Genomic DNA, 26,284 nt, shown 5'->3' on the forward strand with positions numbered 1-26,284 from the left:
ACACACACGGTGGGCCATGCGAATGGTTGGTGATATCAACTTCCTGTTTGTGGCACATTAGTATATGGGAGGGGGAAAACTTTTAAAGATGGGTGGTGACCATGGCAGCCATTTTTAAGTCAGCCATTTTGGATCCAACTTTATTTTTTCCAATGGGAAGAGAGTCATGTGACACATCAAACTTATTGAGAAATTCACAAGAAAAACAATGGTATGCTTGGTTTTAACGTAACATTATTCTTTCATGAGTTATTTACAAGTTTCTCCTTGTTTACAGCCATTGACATGTCGCACAGGTTAATGCGTGAGGAGCGGATAGAAATTGTGTTGATGTCTGGTGAACACTGTACCCGGGTCACTGCAGCAGATTTCAATGCAAGACACCCTATGCAAGAAAATTGTCACCATTCCCATGTTATTTAGGTGTGTCCATATAAATACAACCACCGTGGCCAACAAGTGCTAAGCATCTCTGGGAACTCCTTCAAGATTGTTGGAAGACCATTCCCGGTGACTACCTCTTGAAGCTCATCAAGAGAATCCCAAGAGTGTGCAAAGCAGTCATCAAAGCAAAAGGTGGCTACTTTGAAGAACCTAGAGTATAAGACATATTTTCAGTTGTTTCACACTTTTTTGTTAAGTATATAATTCCACATGTGTTAATTCATAGTTTTGATGCCTTCAGTGTGAATATACAATTTTCATAGTCATAAAAATACAGAAAAATCTTTAAGTGAGAAGGTGTGTCCAAACCTTTGGTCTGTACTGTGTATATATATATATATATATATATATATATATATATATATATATATGCATTTTTCATCTGTTACATTTTAAAAATTACAAAAAGGAAAATGGGTCAATGAAAAGTTTGGGCACCCTGCATGGTTATTACCTAGCAGCACCACCTTTTGAAAATATCACAGCTTCAAAACGCTTGTACCCTCCTGGCTTCTGACCTTGGACTCCTTGACAATCCTGACTCACGGCTTGACTGTGAGAAGTGACTCAGCATCATACCAAAGAGTTCTATTTGAACCTCATCAGTCCACCACAGGACTTGTTTCCAAAATGCATCAGGCTTGTTTACATGTTCTTCTCCATATTTCTGACTCTGAATTTTATGGTGAAGACACAGGAGTGTTTTTCTTCCACTGACTCTTCCATGAAGGTCATATTTTTGCAGGTGTCTCTGAACAGTAGAACAATGTACCACAACTCTGCTAAATCTTTATGAAGGTCCTTTGCAATCAAGCGGGGTTCTAATTTGCCTCTCTAGAAATCCTACGAGCAGCTAATTTTACTTGGTCTTCCAGACCTTATCTTGACCTCCACATTTCCTGTTAACTGCCATTTCTTAATTACATTTGAAACTGAGGAAAGGGCAACTTGAAAATTCTTTCTTATATTCTTATTGCTTTCTCCTGTGTTGTGGGCCTCCACCATTTTCATTTTCAGAATGCTAGGCAGCTGCTTAGAAGAACCTATGGCTGCTGTTTTTGCACAAGGTGAGAAGAGGCTGGGCTTTTATAAACCTGTGAAATTTGCATCACTTGGACTTTCCTAACGATAATCGTGAACAAGCCATAACCCTAACAGACTAATTAAGATCTGAAATCTTGGTCAAAGTTACCTGAGAACACAAATCTCCAAGGGTGTCCAAATTTTTGCATTGGTCCATTTTCCTTTTTTTAATTTTTTAAATGTAAAAGTTGTCAATATATATTTTTTATGCCTAAAATTCAAAGGAAATGTGTCATCTTTAACTTTAGGTCTTTTAGAGATCATTTCATCTTCAAATTGCTTAACCCCATCACTCCCCTAAGCTGTTTTCATCTTCCTGACCAAGCCAAATTTTACAATTCTGGCCAGTGTCACTTTATGTGGTAATAATTTTGGAACGCTTAAAGGGAACCTGTCATCCCCCTCAGGCATTTGTAACTAAAAGAGCCACCTTGTGCAGCACTAATGCTGCATTCTGATAAGGTGCTTCTTTTAGTTATGCTCCCTGCACACGCTGAAATAAACGCTTATAAAATGTGCCCCCTCATACCGTGAAATCGTCCCGGGGCGGGTCTTTCCCCCCTAATCAGACGCAGCACAGCCATCACTCCGGGCCTGTGCGCGCCGGGCACCGCCTTCTCTTGCTTCATTAGTGTTCCCGGCGCCTGCGCTGTAAGTATTTTTTTCTGGGCATGCGCAGTTGCGCTGCCCTTCAAACTTACAGCGCAGGCGCCAGGGATGCTAATTAAGCAAGAAATGAACCCCTTTTACACACTACACCTCTCAGTGAATTCATCTAGGGGGGGCAGTGATCATATTGACACCACAGGTGTGTCACATAATTTATACCATTGGGAAGTGAAGAAAAAATAATTAAATTTTTACCACCAAAATTTTGTTTTAGCCCCAGATTTTTTATTTTCACAAGGAGAAATGGGTAAACATGGCATCAAAATGTGTCCCACAATTTCTGCTGAATGCAGAAACACCCCATATGTGGCTGTGAAGTACTGCTTAGCCATACGGCGAGACTCGGGAAAGACGGAATGCTATTTGCCTCCTGGAGTGCAGATTTTCCTAGATTAGTCTTTGGTCTTCAAATACAGGGCCCCTAAATGCTAAAAAACAGAATCTCCCCTCAAGTGACCCTTGTAGTGCAGCGGTAGCACCCTGTGCAGTGACGAGGCAGTGACCCAGCAAAGTTCAAAGCAAAACGTCTCTTTAATGTTCAACTCACAAAAACACAGCACATGATGTCTTCCGGATCGCAGCCGGGAACCATATCTTCTGGATTGCAGCCAATAAACACTCCAGTCCACCTTTGCGACCTGTTGCCGTGGGCAACTGCACCGTCGTATTAATGTTCAACTCACAGCACTACACAGTACACGATATCCTCTGGATCACAGCCGGGAACCATATCCTCCAGTTTGCAGCCGATAAACATGCCAGTCCACCACCGAGACCAGTTGCCATGGGCGACTGCACTGCTGTGTATGCTGTGGGTGCCAGGTCTTTCAGCTGCCTTAGCTGTTTGGCTTCTGCTTGCCTGTGTTGCCTCACACAGGTGGAGCTCTGCAGAGCCTCCTGCTCTATACTTCTGCCAACACCAGACTGACATGGACACTGAACCTGACAAACCCAAACCCTTTACTGCAGGCTTTTTAGCTAGAATCTATCTATTTTGTAGTCTGTTTCAAAGCACAAAAGCCCAGAGCAGGTTTTCTTAGCATGACCAGGACCAATACTCACTTTTAGGCCAGGGTCACACTTGCGAGTGTGATGCGAGAAACTCACGCGAGTCTCTCGCATCAATACCCGGCACTGCCGCTGGCGCTCGGACCAGAGCATAGAAAATACATGTAGCCGCACGCTCCGGTCCGAGTGCTGGCGGCAGTGCCGGGTATTGTTGCGAGTGTGACCCCGGCCTTATTGTGCACTACAATTACAGCTACACCTGTGACTGCAATGCACTCTCATAGCCTCAATACACCTCCGTGCGCATCCTAGGGGAAACACACAGCGACCCCTACCTGTAACACCGGTCACTGCCTCACAACCTATTTTGGAAATTATACCCTTTTGGGAATTTATCTACAGGGATAGTGACAATTTTCAGTTCATGGGCGTTTTCCAAAAACAACGAGCAGTGGATGTTGCTGAGTAAATTGCAAATGGTCGTTGTAGTGCCCAGTATGTTGTAGCGCCCAGTACGTTATGCCAAGCTTGTGTTTCTGGAGACATGCACCAATAAACTAGGCGAGCTCTCATTGCTACAGAAAAGCCAAACATGTGGATGTTAACATGTTAACAGATGACAGACCTGAGTGGGTACTTGCTTTTTTTGTGAATTAATTTGCAGCTTTTGTTGGGAACATTTTAAACAACATTTGCGATCACATTTATCTGACGCCCTATGCTGAGTACTTACTTTGGGGTTTCAATCTAAATCTCAAAATGACGTGGTTCATATAAAACTCCAGAGGGATCCGTTCACTATAATGAGGCAGCAGAGTTAGTCTGGACTCAGTATGGCCTCTGAGCGTTCAGAGGCATCCTTTTCAGAAGTCCACAAAACTGTGGCGGACACCATTTATTCACGCCTAAAAAGACGGATAGCGCCAGATCACAGGCCAGACAGAGTCCACAGTGCCTACATCTGCCTCATTATAGGGACTTCCATCTGGGGTTCTGCCTGAATCACACATTTCGGGAGATTTACAGGGCTTTGACTTTCAGCAGCCTCACCATTGCTATTGCAATGATTTATAACTGTGAGTGCTGCCTTAAAGGGAACCTATCACCCCGTTTTTTTCGGTATGAGATAAAAATACTGTTAAATATGGCCTGAGCTGTGCATTACAACAGTGTAGTTTGTGGACCCCGATTCCCCACCTATGCTGCCGAAATACGTTACCAAAGTAGTCATTTTCGCCTGTCAATCAGGCTGGTCAGGTCGGATGGGCGTGGCTTCTTCCCCCAGATATTGCGTAGTTTTCCGTTGGTGGCGTAGTGGTGTGCGCATGTCCAACGTCCCCAATCCTGCACGGGGGGGTGAAAATAGCAGCGATGTCCGTTATTCCATTGGTGGTCGGTGGGCGCGGCCATCTTCCTTTGGCCGCGCGTGCGCAGAAGCGGCGCTCTGCTGGCCGCGGCTTCAGGAAAATGGCCGCCGCGATCTCCATCTGCGCACGCGCGGCATCCCGCGGCCATTTTCCTGAAGCCGCGGCCAGCAGAGCGCCGCTTCTGCGCACGCGCGGCCAAAGGAAGATGGCCGCGCCCACCGACCACCAATGGAATAACGGACATCGCTGCTATTTTCACCCCCCCGTGCAGGATTGGGGACCTTGGACATGCGCACACCACTACGCCACCAACGGAAAACTACGCAATATCTGGGGGAAGAAGCCACGCCCATCCGACCTGACCAGCCTGATTGACAGGCGAAAATGACTACTTTGGTAACGTATTTCGGCAGCATAGGTGGGGAATCGGGGTCCACAAACTACACTATTGTAATGCACAGCTCAGGCCATATTTAACAGTATTTTTATCTCATACCGAAAAAAACGGGGTGATAGGTTCCCTTTAACACAAGCCAATTGGATCATGCATGTTCTGCTCATAGTCTAAGATGCTTGCCGTAGCCTGGTGATCCAGATGTTGTCAGGACCAAATCAGGTTACCATGGCTACAACCGGTCCTCTGCGATGGCGTCGCAAAGGCACTGATTGGATGGCAGAGGGGCTCCCACCCTCTGTCTGCTTTCTAAATGATGCGATTGATATCGATCATAGCATTTAGGGAGTTAAACTGCTTGAAGCAGTGTGGGCACCGCTGCTGGCAGTGAGAGCAGAATATCAGCACCAGCTGATCATCGGGTGGCGATTGCCATGATGTACCTAGTACATCCAATGTCGGGAAGCACTTCCCAACCATGATGTACTGGGCACGTGCAAGGTTAAGAAGGGGATAACTGTTCACAATAATAGTAATTTTGACCAGGAGTGCCCAAACTTTGCCATTGTATGGGCTTGTGTTTTTTTTTTGCTGGGCTGCTGTAGTTTTTATTGATACCCTTTTGTTGTCCATTTGACTTACTTCTTTTTTAATTACACTTTTTAGGGATGTGAAATAACAAAAAAAAGATTTTGTCATTTAGATTTTTCTTCTGTATCAGTGTTCACCGTATAGGAAAATTATTTTATGTGTTTATTAGTTTGGACTATTACACATGAAGTGATACCAACTACTTTAATTTTTTACATTTTAGATTTTGTTGTTTGCTTTTGGGTAAAGAGGATGATTTACAAGTTTAGATTTTGCTTGCTTTTTTGTTAAACCCCTTATGGTTTCTTGATTGTCCATAGAATACCCTGCAATACTACAGTATTGTAATCTACTGCAAAAATACTGGTCTCTTGGGAAGCCAAGCCAAAGGCAGGCCTTCATAATAGTGATGCCATGGAAGACCTAGAGGCTATCAGAAAGCCTACAAGCTGTAATGGCAACCTATCTCTACTCTGCAATAGGTGAGCATAGGAGTTGTAGACATAATAGTTGGATATTTTTACGAAGTATTTGCAAAGTGGCTTCTCTTTATTTTAAATGTATTACATAATTAAAAAATGTGTGAAAATCTCTCCTCGAATGTAGTACTTGCACATACCTAGGTTCCACACACTTGGACTTAGCATTAAAGGGACTCTGTCACCTGAATTTGGAGGGAACAATTTTCAGCCATAGGGGCGGGGTTTTCGGGTGTTTGATTCACCCTTTCCTTACCCGCTGGCTGCATGCTGGCTGAAATATTGGATTGAAGTTCATTCTCTGTCCTCCGTAGTACATGCCTGCACAAGGCAATCTTGCCTTACGCAGGCGTGTACTATGGAGGACAGAGAATGAACTTCAATCCAATATTGCAGCCAGCATGCAGCCAGCGGGTAAGGAAAGGATGAATCAAACACCCGAAAACCCCGCCCCTATGGCTGAAAATTGTTCCCTCCAAATTCAGGTGACAGAGTCCCTTTAAACATTCAGTATTTCTTTTTAACCAAAGGTGAAACAACTATAGAAGTGGATCTACTTTATAAATAGAAATGCTAGCCATCGGGTCAAGTATGTTTTGAATAATGTTTATTGCTTTATAATTTTTTTCTTCATTCATTTACATCTTTGGTGCCCTTTAGACCATCACCCAGTTTATTCTCTTTGATTCACAATTCTCTCTATGGTGCACATAGATCACAAACTGCTCTCAGCTCTAATGCTCCTTTACTACTGGAGGGGCATCCTGCATTGTTAGACTTATGGGTATACCATTGTTATGTCAATGTAATTGTTTCTCTGCAGATTATTATGAAGGGCAAGAAAAGGGAAAAAGGATTCATAGGCTGAATATGAATAAAATTTGATTTTTATTTAATTCCATTATAAGGGAATGATTTTTTTTTACCATACAAGTTAAAAAGAATCCAACATTCTTAAAGTGCAGCCAGGATCCAGGTCTGTTGACCACTGGAAAAATTTAGGGCAAAAAAGGGAAAAATGATGCATAAGCTGAATATGAATAAAATTTAATTTTTATTTCTAATGGAACATAGAATATTCTATGACTAAGGGCTACTGCCAGAAATGCGTTAGAATGTTGGATTATTTTTAACTTGTCTGGACAAAACCATTCCCTTCTAATGGAATGAAATAAAAATCAAATTTTATTCATATTCAGCTCATGCATCATTTTCCCCTTTTTTGTCCTGACTGCACTTTTAAGAAGCAACCATCCATTCATCACACGGTGAGGCTTATTTCCTAACTTGTGCTTTTTTCTTCTAACTTATTACGAAGCAGGAATTGGAGAAGAGGCTGCAAAACCAAATAGCTTTTACAATCGCATGCATCATCCTGTGTCCAAAATAATCTGTGTGGAGCCTTTATGTGTTCGTCATGTTTGTGTGGCAATTTCTACCTACACTCCAAAACCACACTGATAAGTTAGCTGCTACCTATGACAGTGGAGTGAAAGTGCTCACAATATCCAAAAGAGTCTTAGTCATACTTACCACTCTCAATTTCAAAGTCAGCAAATGCCAGCTCAGACCCTTGATTAGTGATGAGAAGTTCTCCATTTAAAGTGAAAATCATTGATTTGTCTTCCAAATTAATCATGGATCCCACCACATCTCCGGGCTGCCAGTTTCGACCAAAGAATGAGCTTCCCATGTTCCAACAGTGGCCCTGTCAATAGTATAATACAAGTTGCCTTTTATGATATATGTATAATTTATAAGTTTTTACCCTCCTCACATTTTTCGAATACTAAAGACTTTTTTTTATCCTCAAGACACTTGGGCACGGACAGACAATATCGCCCCTTGGTTGGAATATAGAATAATTTACACACCTTCATCCACAAAGTTTCTGTAAGGTAAGAAATGGATTTTTTTTTGGTAATTGATCATTTTTTGGGGAAGGTTACCCTAGCAATAGATAAACTATAAACATAAGGATGAATGACCTCGGGGAGATCAAAACATCCAACACCGCGGAGACACCATCACGTGTTTCTCAACGCAGTGATCCAGAACACTGCCCCCATCCCTTATGGGAAATATGCAAATGCATGTAGAAAAGCCACGGAGACACCATCACGTGTTTCTCAACGCAAGCAATGAATAGCCAGGTCTTTCACCGGGAAGGAACAACCACGGGAAGGGCAGCATCCAATAAAGGAAAACCACCTATGCCAAAACATGGTATCCATCCACAGACAGCTGTTTCGGGGTATTTGCCCCTCATCAGTGTGGAGTAGGCACTGCTCCTAATAGCCAGTTTCCTACTCCACACTGATGAGGGGCAAATACTCCGAAACAGCTGTCTGTGGATGGATACCATGTTTTGGCATAGGTGGTTTTCCTTTATTGGATGCTGCCCTTCCCGTGGTTGTTCCTTCCCGGTGAAAGACCTGGCTATTCATTGCTTGCATTGAGAAACACGTGATGGTGTCTCCGTGGCTTTTCTACATGCATTTGCATATTTCCCATAAGGGATGGGGGCAGTGTTCTGGATCACTGCGTTGAGAAACACGTGATGGTGTCTCCGCTTGTTGGATGTTTTGATCTCCCCGAGGTCATTCATCCTTATGTTTATAGCCTTTTCACTAGGCACTGCTCCTAATAGCCAGTTTCCTACTCCACACTGATGAGGGGCAAATACCCCGAAACAGCTGTCTGTGGATGGATACCATGTTTTGGCATAGGTTGTTTTCCTTTATTGGATGCTGCCCTTCCCGTGGTTGTTCCTTCCTGGTGAAAGACCTGGCTATTCATTGCTTGCATTGAGAAACACGTGATGGTGTCTCCGTGGCTTTTCTACATGCAATAGATAAACTATCACAGTATAAATTAAAACCTCTTTTTTTGGGGTATTATGTGATGTAAACCTCAGTATGAACTAAGTAGCTTAAAGGGAATGTCACATGTTGTACAGTGTGCTGAACAGTGAGGTCACTTACTCTGCTTCCTTCAAATACAAATGCTCGATCGTCTGCTCCAAGTTCGATATCTGGTCTGCAGCAGGGTCTGGCCCAGCCTACACGCATATCGCCTCCGGTCACTACCTCAAACTCAAAATACCATTTTCCGGACTTCACAGCATAGGTCTGTTCCACCCTAAAGAAGCGAATCTTATCAATGCTGACTCTCTCCATCATTTGGTCAGCTGCAGAGCAGAATATAAATTAAGAAAAACGTAAGCAAATATGATTGTGAAAAGTGCCAAATTCCATTATAAGGTAAAATATGTATCTCACAGTTAATTGTCAATTCTAGTATTGATAAGGGTTTTTTATTAAGAGCTATGAGAAAGGAAGCACCTTGCTGTCATCAAATTATCACTTGGAAATCAAGGATCCATATTCCATGGGTGTTGAATCGATGGTAACAAGTTCCAAAAAATACACATGTGAATTTTTTTCTGGCACCTGCTGCATCATTAAATTTTTGGTAGAGTGTTGAGAAGGGAAGACTGTGCAGTGTTTGTGCCACCAGAGCACAGCGTTACCGATTGTGCTTTTTCTGCTGCTATCCACAAGTCCACAATCACAAAGGTTACTTTCTTTCACCCAGAGACAACATCCATCATATACTTTATTTTTGTATTCAATAATGTATTTACTGTAGCTTTATGACCCTCACTGTAATTATGGTGGTTCTCTTGATGTCGCTGCTATTAGTTCTCTGGACGGTACTCCTAAAAGGTCATGTGGCAGTCGCTGTTATTAGCGTCATGTGGCAGGCACTCCATATTATAATTTTTTTGTTCATAGTTGTACATGAGTGCAGTATACTTGGCTGAAATTACTGGATTTTTTCTTACATTGTTTTACTACAGGAGCAGGCACTGACACACCACCTTCCCTGAAGGACCCAGCGGCCATATTGTGGCCGGGGGTCCTGATGGAAGCGTGCAGGGAAATCATTCCCTGCGTGACTCTCCTCTATGTCGCTGTCACTACTGACAGCAGCATTGAAAGGGTTAAATGCCTGCGATCGGTGCTGGCACTGATCATGGGCAATGCTCCAAAGTGTCAGCTCTCACACAGAGATCGTGCTGCCATACATGTACTGCTGTTTGCAGGAACGCAGCTCCCACAGAGCAGTACATGTACGGCGCATGTCGGGAAGGAGTTAATTGGCACTGCTTCTCAGAAGAACCAAAATGGTAATAGTCGCAAAGGAATATGTAAATAAAGTAAATAAATGTTTCTGTTCATTTGTAGCATGGATGATGTTGGGGCCTTTTTAATATTTGAATGCATGTATTTTTTTTTATTAAAAATAATTTTTTAAATAGGGTTTAATATAAAATTGTGAACCATTTCGCACATCCAACCTCCAGTCAGGACTGGCGTCAGCACCCGGGCAAGTGCCAGAGCCCTGAGCAGGTGGGGGGTCCCACTTGCAGTCGGGGACACCAGAGCGCTATGGGGGCCCAGTGTCTGTGCCAGCGCCCGCAAGTGGGCTCCCTGCTAGTTGCTTAGGGCCCCAGCACTTGCGATACTTCTCCTCGCTGCACCACTGCAGCATCTTCTGCATCTTCTGACTGTGACGTTCAGGTCAGAGGGCACGATGATGTCACATCTATGCGCCCTCTGCCTGAACAGTCACAGTGCAGAAAGCCGGAAGACGACAATGCTGAGGAGTCCGGAGCAGACCCGCGGCTGGCGACGAGAGGTGTGTATTTCTTTTTTTTAATGTTTGGAGCAATATATATGGGGCCCATCATACACTGAAGCAAGGCCGGCGTCAGCACCCGGAGCACCCAGGCAAGTGCCGGGGCCCTAGAGAGACGGGGTGCCCATTTTGACAAGTTTGATCATCTTTTTACTATTGATGCTGCCCTACATTTATCATCCTCCTCTTCAGCTCCTGACTTAACTGCTCCCTCCTCCCCCTGTCAAGGACTTTTGCAGTGATTTATGACTTATGCAGGGAAAACTGATCTCCTATTTCTACACAGCACTTAGGCTTAGAAAGATTCGGCTAGTCAGTTATTAATCACCTGGTGTCATAGACAATAATGGAGAAGAGAAGAATAATTGGTAGAAAAGCAAATTGAGTAATTGTAAGAACATGGTGTCAAATAATATGATAATTGCAATATTTTAAGTGGATAAAAACTTTGATGGGAGTGCTACTTTAACTCATTCTTCAGCCAACTACATATTGTGATGCTTTTATCACAGTATGTAGTTGGCTGAATAATGTTTTTTTGATACCCATGTGTTGGTTCCCTGATAAACAGTTGCTTATTGGGGAAATGCATTGAGACATTAGACTTTAGGGTTTTGGAGTATGTGGTATGCAGAGGTTCTTGCGTGGAATCACCCTTAGGCCTCATTCAGACGTCCATGATTGTTTGCATATGCAGAAAATGTTAAGTGTCATCAATGTTTTGGATCCGAATTTGATCAGTCTTTGGTCAGTTATTACTTTCCGTGTTTTTCCATGTAGGGATACATAAATTAAAATGCTTCTCTTATCTATTTCAATGTGTTAATCACAGACAGCACACAGACTGCGGACTGCCAGTGATTTTCACAGACCCATAGGCTTGTATTGGCACTTTTCATCCGTGATGCAAGTAAAAAAAAAAAAAAGACATTTGTCCATGATTTTTTGCATGGATGTATTCTATCCATGAAAACTATGGATAGAATATGCACATGAAAAATGGATGTTTGATAGAGGCCTCACACTCATCTTTATAACAGACAGGTACATTTGACTTTAAAGGGAAATCATCTTTCCTTCTCAAAATAAAGTATTTTTACAAATCTCCCCCAAAACCAAAAGATTTTGTGGATGATTTGACTTTTATCTCTTCTAACTAATCATTCATACATTTTACTTTTGGTCCTTAGTTAAATGACTTATATGTTATGAACTTACTAATTTCTTGGTCAGGTGGCTCGATGTTATAGCCATATCCAATAAATGTTCTGACAGCTTCACGTAAACTGTCTCGATTTGATTTCTTAGTCCGTTCATCAAGTAAAGCATATGGCACCAAGCGAGGGTTTCGTTTGTTCTTAAGATCCTAAATAAATTAGACATAAGTTTTAGAAACATTCAGATTTTTTTTTTAAGTATTTTGGTTAAAAAAAGAGATTTGGAAGCCAACTCTCTGGTGTAATCTTAAGAAACGCCTTTGCCTTTCACTTCTTGCCTTCTTTCTCCCTAAGCCCTTTATAATCAGTTTATTTTGAGTAATAAGGATCACAAATTTGTTTTCTTTAGTTTTTTGCATTTCTTTTTTATTTTATGGCTGACATCGAACTTTTTTAGGGCTGACTTCAGTAAACTGGTGAATATGTATTGGTTGCCTTTGGTGATTCCTTGTTACCTGTTTGAACTCACAAGAATAAACTAGAGAGTATAGCTTTACATGATCTTAGAAATAATCCTGATCTGTGGTGTGCGCTAGACAAGGGTTGCAAAGTGGTAATCTTGGATTTTATATTATACATGAATCTTAACTTCAATATCTTTAAAAGGATGTGTCATTGCCCAAATAAATTGACTTAGATACCTTGTAACCCCCCCCCCCCCTCAAGTTTACCTAATTCTGCTGGTATTTTCATTTTTTAGTGCATCACTCCATTGCAAAGATATTCACATTTGTTTCTTCTGGAGCACAGCATGTGGAATCTCTGCTTTGCAGGCCAATAGGGCGTTTCTTCAGAGACTTCTCTGTTGTGTGTGCTTTCTTCCACTCTTGCCAGACACTTCCAATCACAGCTCAGCAGCATCTGAGCTTGATAGACAGCTAGATCAGCTGCCAAAATGTGAATAGCAGTGTCTGGAAGGGAGGAGTGAAAGCACATGCCCTCAGAGAAGACTCTGAAAAAAACGTTAAGTTGGTCTACCAGAAAAGTTTTCTCATACTACAATGTAGTGATACAGGGCAAAATAGGGGTAATGTTTATCTTTGCAGACAGTGATATGTCAAGGTTGACATGCCGAGGTGAAGAGACTTTTAAGCCGCAATGCTCCTCTGGGAAATATGCAAATTGTATCTTCAGAAGGGAAGAGGACTAGAACTCTAGTGCCACCTATAGGAAGTAGCAATCCTAAAAGTCAATATCTACGCTCTAATAAGTTTGTCACATGACTTAGGATAAAAGCAAAAACAGAACTCACACTTTGCACTGACGAGGGGCTGTACCCGAAACACTGACGAAGGGCTGTACCCGAAACACAGTGTCTGCAAATTGAAATTCAGGTTTTGGCTTTTATCCTAAGTCATGTGAGTCATGTGAGTCAAGGCTCGTTGGAGAGTCGATATTGACTTTTAGGATTGCTACTTCCTATAGGTGGCATTGCAGTTCTAGTCATCTTCCTCTCTGAAGAAACAATTTGCAGGGTAAAATAGAAACGAGTGACAGAATCAGGAGAGGTCTTGGATTTTTAGAAGGTATTTAAGCCATTTTTTTTAAGCAAGTGACATGTTCTCTTTAAATAATACGGAAATTTAGAGAAGGCTGACAAAGAATTCAATAACTATGTTTAACCTCACTTTAGACAAAGTATTATTGAAGGAAGTAAACGTAAGAATCCTGAGAAATAAAATGTGCCAGTAATTGTATTATGACATCATTATTGGCCTGTAAGACTGTGATTTAAAGCTTTATTTCTCTCCCAGAAATATATAAGATTTTTCTTTCCACAATGCAACTCATAGTGGCTGGCATTGGTCATTAAAATTGTTTGGGATCATAAGTAGATAACTTATTACAATCTTTAGTAAAAAAAAAAATAAACAGTCTATCTTAGAGATAGCAAATACGCTACAAATGTTACATTCTAACAAATGGCAGCTACTGTACATTTTTTCTAATCTATCTTGTAATCTTGAAGCATACAATCATTACATTGAGGAAACAAAATAATTTGTGATAACTTCAGTTGTCTATCAGTTATTATAGATGATCAAATTGATTCAATGCAAATCAAATTTATACTGAATTTTATGAAATTTGGTGAATTCGAACAATTTTCAATTTAATTTGCATGAATATAAAAAAATGTCTGCCTCCATTTTACATATTGCAGAAGACTGCGTCAGTCACAAAAAGCTCATGTGATCTCAGGTGCAGCCATGTGGGTTTTCCCATAATGTCTTGTAACTATCATATCACATGGTATAACACAGACAATGAGAAGATACTATCAGAGCCTGTAAAAGCCAAGGCAGGGAATGCAGGAGGCATTTTTGGGCAACTCATGATATAGGGAGGGTGTCAAAGCATACAGATAAGTAACAGAAACAGAGAAAGTCTTGAAACATTGGTCAAATAATGTAAAAGATAAATATAATAGTCTGCGAATAATGCAAATATTCAATTGATAGAGTATTACTGAGAGAGAGATAGGAGAGGTGCCAGCCAGCACTGACAGACTTCGTGTGATTGATCAGTGATATTGTGTAGCTGGCATTTGTCCTGCTGCAATGAAATTACACTTTTTTCTGCATTCTTAATGCACTAGAAAAGCAGCAGAAACCAGAATAATGTATTTCACAGAAAAAAAATCTGAAATCAGTGTCACTCAGACAATTAGAAATGTGCTTGCTTGTTGCAAGTGACTGTACTGAGTTTTTGCATTTTCATACAATTCTTTTTGTGAAGGGTCAACATACAATAGTTTTTTTTTAATGCATAAGAAAATTCCCGAAGATCCAGACATTTAACTGTCTATATCACATAAGTGTCACAAACCGGTTTTTTTTGCATGCCTGTTTTACTAGTCAAATTGTACTTTCTTACACGTCTCACCAATACATAGCTTAGATGCAGGTGCAGGCTTTTTTTGCCATGCACCTACCAAGCATTTCTTCTTACATCATTTTGGGAAGGTGGGTTTGTTTTTGCACACCTATTTTACTGGTTCAAATAGACAACCTACATGCTACAGCTTTAGGCCAGCGTCACACTAGCGAGTTTTACAGACGTATGAGCGCAGAAAATACGTCCGTAAAATACGCATTACACACGGCCGAATGATTCTCTATGGGGCTGCTCCTATCAGCCGTATATTAAGCATCCGTAATATACGGTATTGTACGGCCGTAGAAAATCGCAGCATGCTGCGTTTGTCAGCGTATTGCTCAAAAAATATGCCAATGAAAGTCTATGGGGTGAGAAAAATACGGATTACACACGGAGCAGCAGTGCGACATGCGAGAAATACGCAGCGGTGTTCTATAGAAAAGCAGGTAATTCAATTGCCGACTTTTTCTTTCTCCTTCACAAACCCGACAGGATATGAGACATGGTTTACATACAGTAAACCATCTCATATCCCTTTTTTTTTCCATATTGCACACTACTAATGTTACTAGTGTGTATGTGCAAAATTTTGGCGCTGTAGCTTGTAAAATAAAGGGTTAAATCGAGGAAAAAATTGGCTTGGGCTCCCGCACAATTTTCTCCGCCAGAGTGGTAAAGCCAGTGACTGAGGGCAGATATTAATAGCCTAGAGAGGGTCCATGGTTATTGGCCCCCTTGGCTAAAAACATCTGCCCCCAGCCACCCCAGAAAAGGCACATCTGTAAGATGCGCCTATTCTGGCACTTGGCCACTCTCTTCCCACTCCTGTGTAGCAGTGGGATATAGGGTAATGAAGAGTTAATGTCACCTTGCTATTGTAAGGTGACATTAAGCCAGATTAATAATGGAGAGGCGTCAATTCTGACACCTATCCATTATTAATCCAATAGTACGAAATGGTTAAGAAAACACACACACATTATTACAAAGTCCTTTATTGAAATAAAGACACAGGGTGTTGTAATATTTTATTAGACTCTTAATCCACCTGAAGACCCTCGTTCTGTAAAAAATGATCAGTCACGTCCCACGATGTAAATCCATCTGAAGGGGTTAATAATAATAATAATAATAATAATAATCTTTATTTATATAGCGCCAACATATTCCGCAGCACTTTACAATTAAGCGGGGACATATACAGACAAATTCAATACAAGTTAAGACAATTTAAACAGTAACATTAGGAGTGAGGTCCCTGCTCGCAAGCTTACAATCTACAAGGAAATGGGGGGGACACAATAGGTGAAAAGTGCTTGTTATTTCAGGTCTGGCAATTATAATAAATAGGGATTTTCATATAAAGCTGCATGATCCGGTCATCAGCCCGTGTGTTTAAGTGCAATAGTCAAGTATCAAGTGCAGTTATCATGAGCATGGAGGGTGTGGAGACAGATTAATAGTAGGGTGCGGATTTATAATAATATTTGGAAGGAGGGAACAGGGCAAAGTTAGTTTACTGAGTAGTTGATGTGGTAGATTAAATCATTTTACAGCCAGGAGCTGTGCTAATGCAGTGCTCGTGGCTGTAAAACCCAGGGGAATGAATGGAGTGCAGGGGAATGCCCTGTAGTTACCTTGAGTCACGGTGATGCGCCCCCTGCTGGATGTCCTCATATGAACTCGAGCCTGGGAAAAGTTCCCACACTCGAGTTCATATGAGGACATCCAGCAGAGGGCGCCTCACCGCAACTCAAGGTAACTACAGGACATTCCCCTGCATTTCATTCATTCCCTGGGGTTTTACACACAGGAGCACAATTGCATTAGCAAAGCTCCTGGGTGTAAAATGATTTAACCCTTTCAGATGGATTTACTTTGTGAGACTTGACCTGAGCGACGGAAGGTATGAGATATTGTTGATTTTTTATTTTTCCTTTTTTACAGAACGAGGGTTAAGAGGTGGATTAAGAGTCTTATAAAATATTACAACACCCTGTGTCTTTATTTCATTAAAGGACTTTGTAATAATGTGTGTGTGTTTTCTTAACCATTTCGTGCTATTGGATTAATAATGGATAGGTGTCAGAATTGACGCCTCTCTATTATTAATCTGGCTTAATATCACCTTACAATAGCAAGGTGACATTAACCCTTCATTACCCCATATCCCACCGCTACATGGGAGTGGGAAGAGAGTGGCCAAGTGCCAGAATAGGCGCATCTTCCAGATGTGCCTTTTCTGGGGTGGCTGGGGGCAGATGTTTGTAGCCAGTGGGGCCAATAACCATGGACCCTCTCTAGGCTATTAATATCTGCCCTCAGTCACTGGCTTTACCACTCTGGCAGAGAAAATTGCACGGGAGCCCACGCCAATTTTTTCTGCGATTTAACCCTTTATTTTACAAGCTACAGCGCCAAAATTTTGCACATACACACTAGTAACATTAGTAGTGTGGAATATGCAAAAAAAAAAGGGATATGAGATGGTTTACTGTATGTAAACTATGTCTCATATCATGTTGGGTTTGTGAAGGAGAAATGAAAAGCCGGCAATTGAATTACCAGCTTTTCTGCTATATCGCGCTGAATTAAATATAGATATATATATATGTGTCTCAATGACATATATATATATATACTGTATATATGTTTTACCGAACATTTGAGCCCATAAATCCATTAGATGTCGGTTTTGAAAGCCTGCGAGAAAATATCGCAGTACGGATGCCATACGGATTACATACGGAGGATGCCATGCGCAAAATACGCTGCCACACCCTGCCTACGGATGACATACGGATCACTATTTTGGGAACATTTCTGCGTATTACGGCCGTATTACGGCCGTAAAAAAAGGACCATATTGTCTTACGCCTAGTGTGACGCCGGCCTTACTGCGACTCACTGACACACTTTGCTTTACATATGTGAACCTATCTAGCATTTCTTGTTCAGATCTTTTCAGCAAGAGTTTAATAAAAGGGGTGGAAAAATGTTTAAAGGTTAGTCAAAGGTTAATCAGAGTGTTGTACAAAATGCATGGTAAAATAAAAAGTGGCAATGGCAATGGACGGGGTGAGCACAAAAGACAAAATTCCTACATCATGGTTAAGAATGCACACCACTGCCACCAGGTCCTATTTGGCCTTCTTTGCCTTTGGAATGTGCATTAGGCTTCTTTCACACTTGTGTCGGTACGCGGCCGTCGCTAAGCATCGGCGCGACGTACCGACGGACGTTGTGACAATTCGGCACAACGTGGGCAGCGGATGCAGTTTTTCAACGCATCCGCTGCCCATTCTAAAGTCCTGGGGAGGAGGGGGCGGAGTTCCGGCCGCGCAAGCGCGGTAGGAAATGGCGGACTTGACGTATGAAAAAACGTTCCCTTGAACGTTTTTTCGTGACGACGGTCAGCCAAAACACGACGTATCCAGTGCACGACGGATGCGCGTCGCGATCCATCGGCAATACAAGTCTATGGGAAAAAAATGCATCCTGCTGGCACATTTGCAGGATGCGTTTTTTTTCCAAAACGACGCATTGCGACGGATCTAAAACTACGCAAGTGTGAAAGTAGCCTAAGTGGGGAGGAATAGGAGGTTGTAACGCAATAGATATCACATGACTTATCTTATTCACAGCTGGGTGATGCTACCCCTGGCAGCGACATTGTTAGTTTGAGTCAGTGTTCTGCATTTTTATTCTCCTCTTCTACAGTAACAGTAAATCTTTTACAATGCAGTCAATGGCACCTCTGCTGTTCAGACCCATAGTCCCTTAGGCCGCAGCACTCGAGGGGCTTAGTAAGATACTTCACAAAACCTTGTTTGTGTTGATTTTTTGGAAGTGATGAACTCTAAACCTATGCACTCAGATGATTTGGCATCGGAGGAAATATAAGACACATTTCAATTGCCTAGCTATGTTGTTGACTGTGTCAGCCATGATGGAAGGGGCACTGGAAGCTGAGGTGGTAGTGGCAACCTGAATCTAATCCAAGGATGGGAATTATGTGGGAAGGGCAGGAGCTGAAAACATTTCCCTCACTAAGGTAACAGTCCGTTGAGTCAGGGCTAACACATTCATTGTGTAATATCCAATATGCCTCATGCACCTCAGGTCTAATAAAAACTAGAATTCAAAAGCATTATCAGATATAGGGAATATTAGGCTTGCAATCCCTCTGTGAATTCACACAACTTATACAAATATATCGAGGGGATTCAATGGGTTTTGTTTTCAGAGGCACAGAATGAGATAAACGCCTGCCAAAACACCAAGAATTGGTACTAATAATGTACTACTACCGTACTAAGAGAAATTTGATTTGTTTTTTTTTCAGTTGATGTTACTATTTTAACTTTCACTATATCTTATGTATCTGTGCTATTTGATTAGAGTACAGCAATTAAATTTTCTTCCAGTTTTATTTTCACATTTAGCAAGCACTTTAACTGGCTGCAGATTGGTGGGAGTGTTAGGACCTGGACTCCAAAGCTGGGTCCTGAGACTCCCAACATTCGCTTAATAGACACTTGAACAGTGTGCCACTCAGTAGGCAATAGCTCTTGTCTAACTGCGCACATAAAGCGGATATGGATTCAATGCTTTCTATTGCATCCACGCTCTGTTCTGTGAGCACTCTCAGATAGAAGCTACATGCTCCTGTCTGCTGAGCTGTACACTGTTCTGGGGGACTATTGAGCAATTGGTAGGGTTTAAGGACTTAGATCACCAATGATCTGCAGGCAATTAAAGTGCTTGCTAAATAGGGAAAAAAACAAATTAAGTTTAGTTACTCCTTAAGCGCAGATTCCTCAAATTACATCACTTTGAGTCACATGTAATTACGATATATCTTTGTACAGATAAAACTTTCTCCATCGTCCTGCTCAGTGCTATTTTTTTGCTTTTTTTCTGGGTAAGTTGAATTTTTTGACACCATTTTGGCTCTTATAGAATTATTTATTATACATTATAATTTTTTTTTTTTTCTTAGGGAGGCTAACTCTGAGTTTGATTTGCTGAGTACGGTATATCAAGCGGTGTACATAACACGTTGTTATTGTATGAACCGTACAATAAAATTGACAATACGAAAAAACGTCTATATTCTGGTATTTTTATTCCTTTATCTTTTGTTTTGTCTTGTTTCATTCCGAGACCCATATCTAAAAATAAAAAAGAGGAATCATGGAATGCCCTCTGTTAATTTTCCCTTTTTAATATTGCTCACTGTGAGGAATAAATAATGTTTGTATTTCGTGAGAATATATTTATGATTTTTTTTGCAATTTGCATGACAAAGAAATGCATAACTGAAACGGCCTCTTATAACAGTGGTGTCCTTTAACCCTTTTCCGACATTGGGTGTAATAGTACGCCGATGTTGGTATCCCTCAGTTTGATGTGGGCTCCGGAGGTGAGCCCACATCTTTTCCAAGACATGTCAGTTGTTTTGAACAGCTGACATGTGCCTGCAATAGCCGCAGGTGGAATTGCGATCCACCCGCTGCTATTAACTAGTTAAATGCTGCTGTCAAACTCTGACCGCGGCATTTAATAGGCACTTCCGGCAATCACACTGGAAATACGCACACCGGTGACCTGCGGGTCACCGGTGTGTCGGCATGACAACCCGAGGTCTCCTGGAGGCCTCTGTGGTTGTCACTGCTAGATTGCTGTGAGCACCACCCAGTGGGCGGCGCTCATAGCAAGTCAGCAATTCTATTACATAGAGGCGATCTGACCATCGCCTCTATGTAGCAGAGCCGATTGAGTTGTGCCAGCTTCTAGTCTCCTATGGAGACTATTGAAGCATGGCAAAAGTAAAACAAAAAATGTGCTTAAAAATATAAAAAAATAAAAAAATATATAAACGTTCAAATCACCCCCCTTCGCCCCATTCAAAATAAAACAATAAAAATAAAATCAAACATACACATATTTGGTATCGCCGTGTTCAGAATCGCCCGATCTCTCAATATAAAAAAGGGTTAACCTGATCGCTAAACGGCGTAGTGAGAAAAAAATCAAAACCCCAGAATTACGTTTTTTTTGGTTGCCGCAACATTGCATTAAAATGCAATAACGCGCGACCAAAAGATCGTATCTGTACCAAAATCGTATCATTAAAAACGTCAGCTTGGCATGCAAAAAATAAGCCCTCACCCAACCAGAGATCACAAAAAGTGGAGGCGCTACAGGTATTGGAAAATGGAGCATTTTTTTTTTTTTTTTAGCAAAGTTTGGAATTTTTTTCACCACTTATATAAAAAAGAACCTAGATACGTTTGCTGTCAATGAACTCGTAATGTCCTGGAGAATCATAAAGGCAGGTCAGTTTTAGCATTTAGTGAACCTAGCAAAAAAGCCAAACAAAAAACAAGTGTGGGATTGCACTTTTTTGCAATTTCACCACACTTGGAATTTTTTTCCCGTTTTCTAGTACACAACATGGTAAAACCAATGGTGTCATTCAAAAGTACAACTCGTCCCGCAAAAAATGGCCATATTGACGGAAAAATAAACAAGTTGTAGCTCTGGGAAGGAGGGGAGGGAAAAACGAAAACGCAAAACCAAGAAAAGCTCTGGTCATGAAGGGGTTAATGTAATGGGAGCTGGGCATTTCTGTAATTTCTATCTCTTGTAGGGTAAATGACAAACAACTGCTAAGAGTTCTATTCAGAAAGACAGATTAAGGGTACGTCTCCACGGTCCGTTTCGCCGGCGGAATCGCCGCAGCGGCGAAGCCGCTCGGCGCTAAGCCCCGCCCCCTTAATGGGACGCGATGGTGCCGGATGTGTACAGTACACATCCGGGATCATCGCACCCCTCGCCATAGGGCCCTGTGATATGCCTTGCGGGGACGCTGCGTCCCCGCAAGGTGTACGGACATGCTGCGTTCTGAAAAGACGCGCAGCATGTCCGGAGTCGCAGGGCCGCCGCGTGCGGGTTTCCACGCATAGTGGAGACGGGATTTCATAAAATCCCCTCCACTATGCTGGAACATCTGGACGCTGCTTGTTTGACGCTGCAGCGTCAAACAAGCAGCGTTTACTGACCGTGGAAACATACCCTTACAGTAAACATTTTCAGAAGTCTGTCTATGGAAGCAACATAATTATCATACTGTAGGAGTGATGGAGATGGGGTTCCACACTCTGACACCCCGAGTGGTTAAATGTGTTTATGTTAATATACGTTATCCAATAGGGAAAACCCTCTGGGGCTGCAGTTTAACCTAGACAGGGTTAACTGTAATAGCAGGCAGGGTCGGTGTTAGAGGCAGGCAGACCAGGCAAATGCCTAGGGTCCCCACTCCTCCAGGGGCCCCCAGCGAGTGGCCGCTAAGGGGCCCGGCACCGGTCCCCCACTTTGAGCCTATTGGAATTAAAGTTGAAAGCAGTGATGGAGGAGAGAGCGTCAGATAACGCTCCATCTCCCATCACTCCTCCAGACCACCAGCTTGGGAACCTCCCTCCCTGGAGAGGGCGAACACGCCCCAACATGGCTGGTTCCCTGTTCCGGCCTCAGCTAGGAAAGTCCCTGTGGAGGAGATGATAGAGGTTGGGCCTGACATCAGAGGAAGTTCGCTCATATTACCTGGCAGGAGTTAGAGCAGGACTTCCTCAACACCCCGCTGACTGACAGCCCCTCTAAAGACTGAGGTGGGTGACCGAACATTAACCCGAGATGGTCGAGTGGATCGATTTTTACTTGAAGGGGTGGCTGGAGGGGTCTAACAGTGCCTGACGTGAGGCAGTAGAAAATGCCCAGTCCAGAGGTCGTGTAATAGAGTTCGACATCAAGAAGGGGTTTGGGTTCCTAGAAGAGGAGTGGACTGGGCACGAGGTCTGTGTGAGCAGTGATGTGGTATAGCAAAAGTACCTGCCCTCCCGACTCCACAGTCTGTATCCGGGTGAGATCGTGGAGTTCATCAAATGTGAGTGCCAAAGGGGCAGGTAAGCGATGGTCGTGGTACTTCCTCACACCAATGATGATGTGAGGGAGAGGAACCGAGAAGTACTGTGGCTGAGAGCCTAGGAGGGAGGCCTGCCAGAAGTGGGCCAAAGAGGCCTCTGTAGGATTTGTGCAAACTTCGAAGACTAGTGACCTCTGTGGTGAAAAGAGGATGACTTCTAAAAAATCTCTGAGAAGGCCAGAAAAGGCCCATAAGGATCGCCAGGAGGGCCGTGAAATGGTTAAACTGCACGATCAGGCAGGAGGCGTGAGCTGAAGGGTTGAGTCCCATAAAGCAGGGGCCAACCGAAGGAAGCAGGGCCACAGCGAGACAGGTGGTCCAGAATATTCAACTGTCACTTACTGCTCTGGGTCCTTAATCGAGAAGGGTCAAGTGTCCACTAAGGAGGAGAAGATGTCGAAGAAGTTTTCAGTCAAATGTTTTTACACCGTTTCATGATATATGCACTAACTCTTCTTTTAACCCCTTTACGACATGCGCTGTACATATACTGAGCATGTCGTGTCTCTCCCTTTGATGTGGTCTCAGGCGCTGAGCCCACATCTTTCCCGGCACATGTCAGCTGATTTTAACACCTGACTTTGCCATTAACAGCCGCAGGTGGAATAGTGATCCACCCACGGCTGTTCATCTGTTAAATGTTGCTGTCAATTACTGACAGCGGCATTTAATGTGATCGCGCCGGAAGGGCATCACTAATCCCACCCATCGGCGCTCTTAGCAAGTGAGCATTTCTGCTACATAGAACAGGGTTGAAGCCATGCTCTATGTAGCACAAGCGATCGTCGCAGCTTCTAGTCTCCCATGGAGACTATTGAAGGAAGTAACAAAATGTTTAAAAACAAATAAAAAAATTAAAAAGTTAAAATCACCCCTCATTCGCCCCATTCAAAATAAAACAATTTTAAAAATAAATACACATATTTAGCATCGCCGAATTCAGAATCGCCCAATCTATCAAGATATAAAAAAAATTAATCAGATTGGTAAATGGCATAGTGAAAAAAAAAAAAGTCAAAACACAAGAATTACCCCAGATTAGGGAGGGGAAGCTGAGAGTAAGTGCCAATTTCAGGAACTGTCAAGTTCAGTTAGAGAAAGTGTGGTGAAGTGACAGCAATGGTCACAGGCAATAGGCTGTTAGGGACACGTGAGCCAGTTACTCGGTGCGGTAGATTGCCAATGAACCCTTCCGTGCTAATCCGTCTGTCGGCCTGGGAATCCCGAGATGGATATCTGGGCCTTTGGTCGCACTAAGTCTGTGGAGTTGCAAGGAAAGATGAACTCAAACTCTCAGAGGTGGGAGATGATGGAATACGGGTGCAATGCCTATGGTGGAGAAGAATTCCTAGTGCTAAAAGAGATAGCAAGAGTGTGCTCTACCCAGACTGAGAACTAGGGCTGAAGGTAAATCCGGTACCTAGAGGAAAGATTATAACCCGTTGTGCTCTATCCTATATGACTGTAATGACCTTAAGCTGACAAGTAAAAGTTTGACTGCTTTAAAGATTTCAGTGTCCTCTGGACTGTGTACTCTGTAGGTTCTGGGAGATGAAAGCCTGTAGCCAGTGGAGGCTTAAAAGTAATTGCACACACAGAGCAGCACACCAGAACTGGGTGCTAGAGTGAGCAGAAGCAGCAGCTCGCCCACGACTACCTCGTTCAGGCACCATACAATACCATACTTTAAACTTAAAGGGCTATTCCATCTCCAATATCCTATCTCAATATGTAGTAGGGTCAATAATAATTATATTAGCAAATGCCTCCAATTAGAAATGTTCTACAGTTTTTCTGATTTGCTATGTGTTTTTCACATGTGCAGGCATTGCAGGACCTTAGGTATCCATGAATATGATGACTAGCAACTAGCTAACTGTCACTATATCAGTGGTGGTAACCATGGATACCTGAGGTCCTGCAATGCTTGCAAGCAAGGAAAAAGACAGCAAATCAGAAAAACTATGCTACATTTCTAATTGGAGGTATTTGCTAATATTATGATTATGCCTACTACATATTGGGATAGGATCTTGGAGATGGGAATACCCCTTTAACATAAATTGTGTGGGATAGGAATCTTAGAACCAAGCACTACATGTATAAACATAAGCATTAGGTGGTGCTTACCTGTTGAATGCCATAGGTCCATCCTTGTTTGATTCTGTCTTTTGCCCAGACGTTATGTGCATTCTCGGCAAGTTTATCAACTAGAACTTCTTGGGCTGGTAACAATTTTACATCGGAGAGATCCAAAGGAGCAGGTTTGTAGCCATTGGACATCATGTAGCTGTAATAGGGCAATACATGTTTTCCAATTAGCAGAGCTGGAACTTATAAGTGAATGCTGCTAACATTGGTCTGATTGCTGTCCCTCTATGAATAAGGGAAGTGGAATTCCTGCAGCGCTGCTTAATTAATTAAAAACTGACTGTTCCCAACAGGGGAGTTCAGACATCAAAATGCTCTCGGCTGAATTTCAATTGAGTTTTCAGATTCTAAAAATACGAATGTTTGCCCAGAGAAACTGTAGTCATTACTACAACCTAACCAATCCAATGCAGTACATGGTGAAAAACAATAATAATGATGCAATCACTAAAAGAAATAGAAGGGACTCCTAAAATGCATGGAACTGAATTCTATTGTTTTTTCCATTAACATAGATAAAGTTAGAGCAAAATTAAAAAAAAGCAACAACTGGAAATTTTAAACATATATAATTGTTACAATGCTACTCAAAATGACAAAATCAGCGTGAAACAATTTCCTTTTATTTCATTGTCCATGTAATGACCAGTAGGTGGCGACAGCTACATCAGAAAAATAGAACACTTTGCCATACACGTGCCATACAGGTGCTTCTCACTAAATTAGAGCATCATGGAAAAGTTAATTTATTTCAGTTCTTCAATACAAAAAGTGAATCTCATTATTATATAGAGTCATTACAAACAGAGTGATCTATTTCAAGTATTTATTTCTGTTAATGTTGATGATTATGGCTTACAGCCAATGAAAACCCAAAAAGTCATCATCTCAGTAAATTAGAATACTTTATGACACCAGCTTGAAAAATGATTTTAAAATCCGAAATGTTGGCCATCTAGTTAAACCCATAGCCTAACATGTTGATCCAGAGGAAGGCAAAAAAAAACATTCAGCAAACACTAAGCTCCACATTGAGGAAAAGAATTCCTTCCCGACTCCACATACGGCAATCAGACTAGTTCCCTGGTATCAACACCCTATCAAGGAATCTAGTATATATACCCTGTAACATTATACTTTTCAAAAGATATCCAGTCTCCTCTTAAATATTAGTAGTGAATCACTCATTACAACATCATACGGCAGAGAGTTCCATAGTCTCCATAGAGTTCCCCGCTCCGCCCAAAGCGCCGCCCCTTGTTGTACACGCGGTCATTCGGATGTGTTCATTGAACACATGCGGAATCACA

At 42.1% G+C, this 26,284-nt stretch overlaps 1 protein-coding gene across 11 annotated transcripts in view; it reads right to left on the minus strand.

The window, feature by feature from the left end:
• Window positions 1-26,284, minus strand: part of RYR3 (ryanodine receptor 3) — a 978,540-nt gene that overhangs the window by 490,911 nt on the left and 461,345 nt on the right. For all 11 annotated transcript variants that reach the window (XM_077263521.1, XM_077263512.1, XM_077263503.1 and 8 more), the window contains 4 exons: window positions 24,954-25,113; window positions 11,958-12,105; window positions 9,020-9,225; window positions 7,569-7,743 (listed from right to left, as the gene is read on the minus strand). In XM_077263521.1, the coding sequence (XP_077119636.1) occupies window positions 7,569-7,743; window positions 9,020-9,225; window positions 11,958-12,105; window positions 24,954-25,113 (689 nt within the window). The remainder of the gene's footprint in view (window positions 1-7,568; window positions 7,744-9,019; window positions 9,226-11,957; window positions 12,106-24,953; window positions 25,114-26,284) is intronic.

Source organism: Ranitomeya variabilis, chromosome 1 (assembly GCF_051348905.1).
Source record: "Ranitomeya variabilis isolate aRanVar5 chromosome 1, aRanVar5.hap1, whole genome shotgun sequence".
Taxonomy (NCBI): Eukaryota; Metazoa; Chordata; class Amphibia; order Anura; family Dendrobatidae; genus Ranitomeya; species Ranitomeya variabilis.